This window comes from Salmo salar, chromosome ssa21 (assembly GCF_905237065.1).
Source record: "Salmo salar chromosome ssa21, Ssal_v3.1, whole genome shotgun sequence".
NCBI lineage: Eukaryota > Metazoa > Chordata > Actinopteri > Salmoniformes > Salmonidae > Salmo > Salmo salar.
Window position 1 is genome coordinate 25,145,001 of NC_059462.1, and position 12,500 is coordinate 25,157,500.

Sequence of the window (12,500 nt, forward strand, 5' to 3'; positions counted from 1 at the left end):
TGACCTTGGTCCTGGCTCTTTAGCTTTCTGTGTGGAAGGGGCTTAGCAGTTTTTGGCTGTAAAGTGCTGATCTGGACCAAGATATGCATTACGGGCCAACACTTCAACATCAATTAACACACCAGCAGGAGGTCACAGCACTATAGAGAGACGTGTGTGTGTGTGTGTGTGTGTGTGTGTGTGTGTGTGTGTGTGTGTGTGTGTGTGTGTGTGTGTGTGTGTGTGTGTGTGTGTGTGTGTGTGTGAGAGAGAGAGAGAGAGAGAGAATCACCTACAACATACAACACAAACGCAAAACAGTAGAATGGAGAAAAGTCAAAAAGCGCTGCAGGAAAAGTCAAAAACCGCTGCAGGATGAGGAAGTGATATCGTAAAGAAGTGCACCGCTTCATCCCACCCTCCATCTTACCTGTGACGGTGAGCTCAGTGGTCCTGTGTACCACGAAGCTACCGAAGGTGACCTCACAGGTGTAGTTGCCGATGTCGTCCTCTTTGACCTCTCTGATGGACAGAGAGTCTCTTCTCTGGAGGATGGAGGCCCGCCACTGCTTAAGACGACACTCCTGGTCACACACACACACGAACACACACAATACAACATGGGGTTATAGTGCTATTGACACTGAGACACATGAAATCACCATAACGTAGAGAACAGGTTGGATTGTTATCTCATGAACACCAACAACAGCAATGGAGGTTCTGTTGAGGTGGCCTATGCATGATGCCTTTGATTTCTGCATTGGTCACGTATTGAATTTGTCAACGCTAAGTTGCTTTGGATAGTGGCATCTATTACAGTTAAGGACATTGGGGAAGAGGAGACCAAACAGAGTCATTATATTATCTAGACAGTAGTGGAATGCATAGTGTATCACTGCCAACCAGAGAGAACCCATATGGAAAGAGTTATCCTACTTATTTGATAGAAGTGTATTGCACTGAACTGGATACTCCAGATTCAATATTCTCCGACTGGTAAGGACACAGAATGTCATTTGAAAAGTCTCCACTGGCAAAATAATGTGTTTGTGTGTGTGTGTGTGGCATGTATATGTGTGTGCGTATGTATGTGTGGGTGTGTTTGTGTGTGTGTGTGTGTGTGTGTGCATAGGCAGAGTGTACATAGGCTCCACACTCCGGGTACTCTCCTCCCTCTCTGGCAGGGACAACTCTGGCTCAGAGGATTCTATTCCACCGTAGCTCGCGGCAACCCTCGGAATTCAATCAGCTCGGCTGCAGAGCAATCCAAATAACTCCAGGTTCCAGCGCTCCCAGTCATTATCCAAGCCTTAATTGAATTCTGGGAAAACCTGGAGGTCGAGTCCGACTGGCTAATCTACCACTGATCTGCCTTTGATTAGTTTGGCCTGGGCCGCTCCCTGGGATGCGCGCTGTGATCCGCAGGCCATGCGTGACCTCAACAGGGGAGAACTCAGGTGAGAAAGGTAACTCGAGAGTCAGATAATAGATATCTTAGGCTAGGAGCATTTAGAGGACACACACACACTTTTTTTCTCTCTCTCTCTCTCTCTCTCTCTCTGCATGCTGGGAGTGTGTGGTGCATGCTGGGAATTGTATGAGCGAGTGTCTGAAGTTACATCGCCTGTTTTTTCCGTCTTGTTTTACTTTTCTTGGTGGTTTTCCTTTTTCTATACATGATTAAGCTGATTATGCTATCTGATTTATTTGTTGTGGTAGAATTAAGTATATTGTTTTTGTTGTCGAAATTGCCCTGGCTTTGGCGGGCATGGCGACCCACATGGGGACTCCGTCCCTGTCACTTCGGCACGGCTTTAGGTGTGTTACTGAAGCTACTGTCACTGTGGAGGAGTTTCTGGTCGCCGTAGGAGAGACGGTAGGATATGAGAATGTTGCTTATGCGTCACGGATGAATAAAGCGGTGGTGGTTTTTCTTAAAGAAGAGCATCTTGTTGATCGTATGCTTGAGCACGGCGTACTTCTTAAAGGAATGTTTATTCAAGTTACGCCGCTTTTTTCTCCGTCAACAAGGGTAACGATTTCGAACGTACCGCCGTTTATTCCCAATGAGCTATTGGAGCGCGAGTTATTGCGCTTTGAGAAGTTTGCAAGTTCAATTAAGACTGTCCCGTTGGGTTGCAAACACCCGGCGTTGAAACAGGTTATGTCGTTTCAAACACCAGGCTCTGAAACAGGTTATGTCGTTTCAAACACCCGGCTCTGAAACAGGTTATGTCGTTTCAAACACCAGGCTCTGAAACAGGTTATGTAATTTCAAACACCCGGCTCTGAAACAGGTTATGTCGTTTCAAACACCAGGCTCTGAAACAGGTTATGTCGTTTCAAACACCAGGCTCTGAAACAGGTTATGTAATTTCAAACACCCGGCTCTGAAACAGGTTATGTCGTTTCAAACACCAGGCTCTGAAACAGGTTATGTCGTTTCAAACACCCGGCTCTGAAATAGGTTATGTCGTTTCAAACACCAGGCTCTGAAACAGGTTATGTTATTTCAAACACCCGGCGTTGAAACAGGTTATGTCGTTTCAAACACCCGGCTCTGAAACAGGTTATGTAGTTTCAAACACCCGGCTCTGAAACAGGTTATGTCGTTCCAAACACCCGGCTCTGAAACAGGTTATGTCGTTTCAAACACCCGGCTCTGAAACAGGTTATGTCGTTTCGGTGACAGGTGTTTATGTTTTTGGGCTCACCTGGGCAGACTTTAGAGTTGTCGTTTAAAGTCAAGTATGACAACAGACTGTATATGGCTTGTGCTAGTACGGGCAGTCAACGGTGTTTTGAGTGTGGGGATGTTGGCCATAAGCGACATGCTTGCCCGAAAAGGGAGAAGGTGGAGGGAGGGGCGCAGGTGGTCCTCGTAACACCTGGACCCACTGATGTAGGGAGAGGTGGGCCTCGTAATGCCTGGGCCCACTGATGTAGGGCGAGGTGGGCCGACAGTGGTAGAGCAGCCACAAGCACCTGTTTCTGAGCAACAAGTTGTCCGTGTTGAGGGTACAGAGTTTCATCTTGTACCAGAGGGGAACATAGCGTCTGTTATGCAGCAGAAAAATATTGTTGTAGGAGGTAAGGACGGATCTGAGGAGCCATTTCCCCAGACTGGTGAGGAGATGCCCAGTATGAGTGATGGGGTACAGGAGGGGGTTCATGTGGACCTAGTCTCCCAGGTAGTGGAGGAGATGTCCACTACGAGTAATGGGGTACAGGAGGGGGTTCAGGTGGGGCTAGTCTCCCAGGTAGTGGAGGAGATGTCCACTACGAGTAATGGGGTACAGGAGGGGGTTCAGGTGGGGCTAGTCTCCCAGGTAGTGGAGGAGATGCCCACTACGAGTAATGGGGTACAGGAGGGGGTTCAGGTGGGGCTAGTCTCCCAGGTAGTGGAGGAGATGCCCAGTATGAGTGATGGGGTGCAAGTGGGGAGTGTTGAGAGGGATGTGGGTGAGGGGAGTCAGGGGTATGTGGCCTCAGTTGAGGAGGATCAGGAGAAGGATATGGATATCTCTCTTGATATGATAGCAGCTGGTGACGACTCAATTTACAATCTAGAGGAGGTAAATGGGTTCCTGGATCAGACTTTTGGGAAATCTGTCAAATTGGCCGATTTTTTCTATGTTGATAAGTTTGTGAGGTCAGCTGTGATGTTACAGAAGACGGTGGGGTTAGACCAGTTGAGTGAGAAGAAGCGTTTTTGCTTGAGGAAATGTGTTACTGCTGTTACGGCAGCAAAAGGAAGTGGGAACGTGGTCAGGTTAAGAGAAAATTAAAACAATGATGATGACCATGCCTCATAGGGTGTTTTTTTCTCTTTGTCTGGTTTCTCTGTGGTTTCTTCTGCTTTTCCTTTCTCTTTTCTATATGGAGGTACTAAGGGTAGGTTCTCTCAATATTAATGGGGGAAGGGACAGGAATAAGAGGGCTTGGTTATTAGAAGTAATAAAACAGAAAAGGCTTCATGGAGTTTTTCTACAGGAGACACATAGTGATGAGGCTAATGAGGTTGACTGGGGTATGTGGTGGGAGGGACAGCAGATACTCAGTCATGGTACTAATTTCAGTGCTGGGGTGGCAATCTTGTTTTCTCAGGCTTAGGGGTGACTGTGGTATCTACAACAGAGATTGTCAAGGGACGGGTTATATTAGTCAAGGCAGATGTTATGGGTTTTTTATTTGTTTTTTTCAATGTTTATGCTCCTAATAAGGGTACAGAGCATATTGCTGTATTTGATCAAATAAAGGAAACCTTAAGACAGTGTGACCAAGAGGGGTGTATGGTTTTCGGGGGGGACTGGAACTGTACAGTAGATTTTACTATTGATCACACTGCTGAAGAACCTCATCTGCGGTCAGCCACTTGTCTTGTCTGGTCTATTAGCTGAGTTTGAGCTTTCTGATGTTTGGAGCGTAAGGAATGCAACATTTAGGCTGTACACATGGTTAAAAGTTAATGAAGGTCATGTCAGTGCAGCAAGGTCAGACAGAATGTATGTATCTGATCACTACTGTAGTAGGGTTGGAAGGTTAGACAGGTTGTACAGTGAGGGAAAAAATAATTTGATCCCCTGCTGATTTTGTACGTTTGCCCACTGACAAAGAAATGATCAGTCTATAATTTTAATGGTAGGTTTATTTGAACAGTGAGAGACAGAATAACAACAAAAAAATCCAGAAAAACGCATGTCAAAAATGTTATAAATTGATTTGCATTTTAATGAGGGAAATAAGTATTTGACCCCTCTGCAAAACATGACTTAGTACTTGGTGGCAAAACCCTTGTTGGCAATCACAGAGGTCAGACGTTTCTTGTAGTTGGCCACCAGGTTTGCACACATCTCAGGAGGGATTTTGTCCCACTCCTCTTTGCAGATCTTCTCCAAGTCATTAAGGTTTCGAGGCTGACGTTTGGCAACTCGAACCTTCAGCCCCCTCCATAGATTTTCTATGGGATTAAGGTCTGGAGACTGGCTAGGCCACACCAGGACCTTAATGTGCTTTTTCTTGAGCCACTCCTTTGTTGCCTTGGCCGTGTGTTTTGGGTCATTGTCATGCTGGAATACCCATCCACGACCCATTTTCAATGCCCTGGCTGAGGGAAGGAGGTTCTCACCCAAGATTTGACGGTACATGGCCCTATCCATTGTCCCTTTGATGCGGTGAAGTTGTCCTGTCCCCTTAGCAGAAAAACATCCCCAAAGCATAATGTTTCCACCTCCATGTTTAAAGGTGGGGATGGTGTTCCTGGGGTCATAGGCAGCATTCCTCCTCCTCCAAACACGGTGAGTTGAGTTGATGCCAAAGAGCTCCATTTTGGTCTCATCTGACCAAAACACTTTCACCCAGTTGTCCTCTGAATCATTCAGATGTTCATTGGCAAACTTCAGACGGGCATGTATATGTGCTTTCTTGAGCAGTTGGACCTTGCGGGCGCTGCAGGATTTCAGTCCTTCACGGCGTTGTGTTACCAATTGTTTTCTTGGTGACTATGGTCCCAGCTGCCTTGAGATCATTGACAAGATCCTCCCGTGTAGTTCTGGGCTGATTCCTCACTTTCTCATGATCATTGCAACTCCACGAGGTGAGATCTTGCATGCAGCCCCAGGCCGAGGGAGATTGACAGTTCTTTTGATTCTTTCATTTGCGAATTATCACACCAACTGTTGTCACCTTCTCACCAAGCTGCTTGGCGATGGTCTTGTAGCCCATTCCAGCCTTGTGTAGGTCTACAATCTTGTCCCTGACATCCTTGGAGAGCTCTTTGGTCTTGGCCATGGTGGAGAGTTTGGAATCTGATTGATTGATTGCTTCTGTGGACAGGTGGCTTTTATACAGGTAACAAACTGAGATTAGGAGCACTCCCTTTAAGTGTGCGCTCCTAATCTCAGTTCGTTACCTGTATAAAAGACAGCTGGGAGCCAGAAATCTTTCTGATTGAGAGGGGGTCAAATACTTATTTCCCTCATTAAAATGCAAATCAATTTATAACATTTTTGACATGCGTTTTTCTGGATTTTTTTGTTGTTATTCTGTCTCTCACTGTTCAAATAAACCTACCATTAAAATTATAGACTGATCATTTCTTTGTCAGTGGGAAAACGTACAAAATCAGCAGGAGATCAAATACTTTTTTCCCTCACTGTATCTGAGCACTACTCTAGTAGAGTTGAACATGTGATATTACTCCTGTGGGTTTTTCTGGTCACCATAATGTGTCTGTTGATATCCACTTGTCCTGTCCACGAAAGTTATCACCTTATTGATATTTTAATGTTAAATTGTTACATTATGTCATGTTTTATGAAATGTTTTTGTTGTTTTGGGAAAAATTGAGGTTTACAAAAGGGAATTTTGAGTCCTTAAGACAATGGTGGGAGGTTGGGAAGGCCCAAATACGATTGTTTTGTCAACAGTATACTGCTCTGTCTCTTATTGAAGTTAAAGAGACTATCAGGGCCCTTGAACAGGACATCAAATCTATTGAATTGAAGTTGCTCACTCAGAATGACCCCGGACTAGTCATGAACTTACAGGACAAGAGACATGAACTGAGGTCGTTTCTACATGAAAGAGTGAAGGGTGCCTTGATTAGGTCTCGCTTTGCTACCCTCAAGGATATGGATGCTCCTGGTACTTTTTTTTTACCTAGGACAGTCAACATTGCAACGCAAACAGATGGTCTGCCTTCGTCTCCCTGATGGGAAGGTGACCACGGATGACAGTAAAATGCGCCAACATGTCGTGGATTTCTACTCTGCCCTCTATAAGGCGGAGGATTGTGATTCTCTGTGTACTGAACAGCTGTTACATGGACTTCCTCAATTGGGCCCTGAGCAGAGAGTTGCTTTGGACTCTGACATTACTCTGCAGGAGCTGTCCACAGCAGTTATGCAGCTCTCATCAGGCCCCTGGCATCGATGGTTTACCATCTGAGTTCTAGAAGCACTTTTGGGGATCTGTTGGGGGGATTTTTCTGAAGTGGTGTGTGAATCTTTTCATGAGGGTTCTCTTCCTGTTTCCTGTCAATGTGCTGTGCTTTCATTGTTGCCAAAAAAGGGGGATTTGGCTCTTCTAAAAAATTGCCGACCTGTTGCATTGCTGTGCGCAGAATATAAAATTGTATCTAAATGTCTCTCAGACAGGTTGAAAGAGTATCTGGGGCTGTTGGTCCACAAGGACCAGTCTTACTCTTTACCTGACCTCTCTATAGTTGATCACTTGTTTCTAATAAGAGATGTTTTAGACATTTGTGAACTTCTTTGGATCAGGAGAAGGCCTTTGACTGTTTGGGTTTGGGGATGTTTTTTTGTCTTGGATGAGTTTACTGTATACTGGGGCCTCATATATGGTGACGGTGGGGGGTGGTTTGAGCTGCCCCATCCCCGTCCAAAGGGGTATCAGGTAGGGATGCCCAATTTCAGGGCAGTAATATTATCTGGCAATTGAACCAATGCTTTGTTTTCTAAGAGCGAGGCTTACGGGTTTCTCTGTGCCAGGTGTAATGAAGGGTCCCACGATAGCACTGTCTGCGTATGCAGATGACGTGACAGTTTTATTACAGGGGATGAGGATGTTAAGGTTCTCTCAAACACTTTAAAGGTGTATGAGGGGGCCTCCTCAGCTAGAGTCAATTGGGAAAAGAGCGAATCGGTGTGGGCAGGTCAGCTTCAGACGGGGTCCGCTCCACGGTTACCAGGGGGGATTCAGTGGGGCAGAGATGGGATGAAGACTTTGGGGGCTCCGATGTCTTTCAGAAAAAGAACTGCGAGGGTGTAGTGGAGAAAGTGTGTGCCAGATTGTCAAGGTGGAAACGGATGCTACCTCAGCTGTCTTATAGAGGAAGGGTACTGGTAGCCAATAATCTAGCTGCCTCTACCCAGTGGCACAGACAAATTATTTTACAGCCACTGGGGGGCCTGATACAAGATCTTCAGAGGACCCTTGTCAATTTCTTTTGGTCTGGACGAGGGTGGGCAAGGCCCGGTGGACATTTCTTCCAGGATCATGGCTTTCCGGCTTCAAGCAGCCCAGAAACGGTTGTACTGTGACCGTTCTAGCTGGGTCGACACATCCTATACATTGATGAGGAGAGTGGGTTGTTTGGGCTTGACTCCATTTTATGAGTCTGTTAAGCAGGCTTGGAGAGTTCTTGTCAAGTCCCGTAAGACCGGCACCCCACCAGGGATGTGGCTTTTGAAGAGCCTCTTTTATACAACACTGCCATCCAGTCCCGTGCTGTGGGTTCAGCCAGCCTATGTTCATGCCTGTTAGGTGTGGGATGTACCAAGCTGGGTCATCTGATGCAGTGCAGGAGCAGATCGTTGGAGGAGCTGGGAGAAAGAGCGGGGATCCGATCATCTCGCCTGCTGAGGAAGGTCGTCGCTGAGGTCTGTAATTCCTTGCCAGGACTTCATCGGCAGTATGTGACTGACACTTCCAATTCTGATCAGTGGATGGAGGGTCTGGATGATGTGTTCCCTGTGCTGAATGTTAGTGCTGCGGCAGGGGGCATTAGAGGAGGATGGAGGGTCTAGATGTGTTCCCTGTGCTGAATGTTAGTGCTGTGGCAGGGGGCATTAGAGGAGGACGTGGGGATGCTGCTTTCCCTCCATACCCCGAAACTGCCTATTGAAAAGAGGACAGCTGACCTCCAATGGAGGATAATACATGGAGCCATAGCCACCAACATGCATCTGGTACACCTGGATCCTACTGTTGGGGAGGGGTGTCCATTCTGTGCTGAGTCTGAAACTCTGGCACATCTGTTCTTACAGTGTCCCAGGTTGGTCTGGATGCTGCACGTCTCTCTCTCTCTCTCTCAATTAAATGTGCTTTATTGGCATGACGTAACAATGTACATATTGCCAAAGCTTATTTTGGATATTTACAATATGAAAAAAAAAATGACAATCAAAATTGTCAACGGGCCAACAGCAACTCTCTCTCTCTCTCTCTCTCTCTCTCTCTCTCTCTGTTCTCCTACTTTTCTGTAGGGCAAAGTGAACTATACTATAAAAAGGTTCTCTCCTCATCAGTGTGTGAATAATGAATCCCATCTTTGTGAAAGCCCTCTGTTACTCTGTCTCTGTATTCATGTACTATGAGTTTCTCCTAAGATGACCTCTACACCGATACTGGTGCACTGCAGACAGGTGTTGTGTAATTCTCCTATTATTAACAAATCCCACAAGCATAATCTGACCCAGTCTCAGGCTCCCACGGACACAGCTTTTACATTCCATAGAAACAACTGGGAAGTGATCTGAAAACAAAGCAATGAGGCACCATCTTCACCAAGTTAGATCAGACACGCACGCACACACGCACGCACGCACGCACGCACGCACGCACGCACGCACGCACGCACGCACGCACACACGCACACACACACACACACACACACACACACACACACACACACACACACACGTCTCTCACCTTAAACCAGGTGATATGGGGGTCTTTCCCAGGTTCTATGTAGTCCTCTATGTCTGGACAGGTGATGTCTTTGCTCTTGCTGAGTTCGGCCTTCTCCATATGTCTCATGTCAGAGTTGTAGCAGAGGTCTGTGTCGTTCTCAGCCACGTGGAGAGACATGGACACCTTCATACAGTAGGTTGAATTCCTGGAACACACCAGCACCAGAAAATTCATAGTCAAAACAACTCTTGTTATTCCCGATTTACATTAGCTTTCTTTTTTCTCTCTCTGACTGTATGTTTTACTCCCTCTTCCCCTGTCCTCATTCCTCCCACACGCACACAAACACAGGCAAAACATGCAACACACACATTGTCGGAGACAGTGCTAACGACGTGTTCATCAGCTTACTGAACCAATGACTCAGGCTCACGACCACTATTGACTTAATGGGAGGGCCGTGCAGCCTGCCCTGGGAATACTAATGACAAAACAGACACCACACACACACACACACACACACACACACACACACACACACACACACACACACACACACACACACACACACACACACACACACACACACACACACACACACACACACACAGAGACAGGGGATGGAAGGAGTGGAAGAACCTGCTTAGTCATCATAGTGATGTAATAGCCCTCTGACAGCACAGGAGCAAGCCTGTGGCATTGAAATGCTGAAGGCTGGGTCTAAATACAGTCAAATGCTGAAGGCTGGGTCTAAATACAGTCAAATGGCTTCATTTTCTCATCTACTTTCCTTCAATATGAGTCATTTCAGGAAGCCAGTGGCATGACTGAAACATGGGCTCATTGTCTGTAGCGGATGGCTAAGTTTGCATCACAAAGTGACGTCATCTCTTCAGATATACGGTACCAGTCAAAAGTTCGGACACACCTACTCATTCCAGGGTTTTTCTTTATTTTTACTATTTTATACATTGTAGAATAATAGTGAAGACATCAAAACTATGAATGCACACATATGGAATCATGTAGTAATCAAAAAAGTGTAAACAAATAAAAATGTATTTTATATTTGAGATTCTTCAAAGTAGCCAACCTTTGACTTGATGACAGCTTTGCACACTCTTGGCATTCTCTCAACCAGCTTCACCTGGAATGCTTTTCCAACAGTCTTGAAGGAGTTCCCACATATGCTGAGCACTTGTTGCCATTCCCAACACCACCACCCCCATCTCTCTGCCTTGTGTGACCTGTGTAGCATATGGGGCTTCATTTCATTACATTAACTTTACTGCTGGCCAGATGCTTCCTTTCAGGCTACATGACAGGCTTTCATATTATATAGTCAAGTTATGGAAGTAATAAGAGAATCCCCTCTCCCATAGAAGCCCCCCTGACCTTCAGACCATAAAACACACAGCTGAGGCTGTCAGACACTGCACCAGGCTACTAGAGACATAGCCAACAGGCTGGCTGGGAGGCTCTCTTACTGTGGGATGGAGCTAACTGAGAATAGGGTAAAGTAGGATTGGACTGGAAACCGTAACCAGATGTTAGATAATGCAATGACCGTGTTATTTAAAATGTTGTGTTTTTATTTTGCCTAAACACAAGCGCATATGTGCACAAATGCATATTCACACACGTACACGTACACACACACACGCACACACACACACACATGCACACACACACGCACACACACACGTACACCGCCTAAGAGCTTTGGAGGTGTAAATGTTGACATGATGAGGGAGATTATCAGAGATGACCTCGTAGCGGAGGGGACACCTGAGCCAATCAGATGGATGGAGTCCCAGGGGAACAAATGAGGGAGCTCTCTACTTGTTAAATATTGAAACTAGGGGATCACTGCGGGATTGTGGGACATTTTATGTGGTGTTTGATTGATGGACAGTCAGGGGTCGACAATTCGTCTAAACTTTCAAAAACCGTTTCACTCCAACACAGCAAGCTTTAGTCTCCAACTCGCATTAGCTTCCATTCCCCACACATTAGTATCCCTCACATACGTTCGTTCTCAGAGTAATCACAACAGGAAAACACACACGCAGACCACTGAGAGATACAGGCTCATTTGAGAGGTGGTGAATTCATTCAGTGGGAGACACGTGCATGGACTACAGAGGTGGAGGGAGGGAGATTGTTTAGAGGAGAGAAAACACTGGAGGTGACAGCTTTACATTTACATTAAGTGGGGATGGAGAGAGAGAGAAAGAGAGAGGGGGAGAGGGAGAAACATAAACAATGAGAGAGAAAGAGAGAGGGAGAGAGAGAGGAAGAGAGATAGAGAGAGGGGGTAGAGAGAGAAACAGAAACAAAGAGAGAAAGAGAAAGGGAGAGAGAGAGGAAGAGAGATAGAGAGAGGGGGAGAGGGAGAAACAGAAACAAAGAGAGAAAGAGAGAGGGAGAGAGAGAGGAAGAGAGATAGAGAGAGGGGGTTAGAGAGAAACAGAAACAAAGAGAGAAAGAGAGAGGGAGAGAGAGAGGAAGAGAGATAGAGAGAGGGGGAGAGGGAGAAACAGAAACAAAGAGAGAAAGAGAGAGGGAGAGAGAGAGGAAGAGAGATAGAGAGAGGGGGTAGAGAGAGAAACAGAAACAAAGAGAGAAAGAGAGAGGGAGAGAGAGAGGAAGAGAGATAGAGAGAGGGGGTTAGAGAGAAACAGAAACAAAGAGAGAAAGGGAGAGAGAGAGGAAGAGAGATAGAGAGAGGGGGAGAGAGAGAAACAGAAACAAAGAGAGAAAGAGAGAGGGAGAGAGAGAGGAAGAGAGATAGAGAGAGGGGGTTAGAGAGAAACAGAAACAAAGAGAGAAAGAGAGAGGGAGAGAGAGAGGAAGAGAGATAGAGAGAGGGGGAGAGAGAGAAACAGAAACAAAGAGAGAAAGAGAGAGGGAGAGAGAGAGGAAGAGAGATAGAGAGAGGGGGTTAGAGAGAAACAGAAACAAGGAGAGATTGTTATGTAGATTAAGTCACCTTCACACATACACTGATGGGAAAAATGTGGTTCCAGACAGCAAAGGAGAAAAGGGACTAACACACACACACACACACACACACACACACA

General features: G+C 46.1%; 1 protein-coding gene across 5 annotated transcripts in view; it reads right to left on the bottom strand.

Moving 5' to 3' along the window:
- Nucleotides 1-12,500, bottom strand: part of LOC106582011 (interleukin-1 receptor accessory protein-like 1) — a 309,914-nt gene that overhangs the window by 148,024 nt on the left and 149,390 nt on the right. For all 5 annotated transcript variants that reach the window (XM_014164645.2, XM_014164642.2, XM_014164644.2 and 2 more), the window contains exons 4-5: nt 9,436-9,622; nt 410-563 (exon numbers count right to left, since the gene is read on the bottom strand). In XM_014164645.2, the coding sequence (XP_014020120.2) occupies nt 410-563; nt 9,436-9,622 (341 nt within the window). The remainder of the gene's footprint in view (nt 1-409; nt 564-9,435; nt 9,623-12,500) is intronic.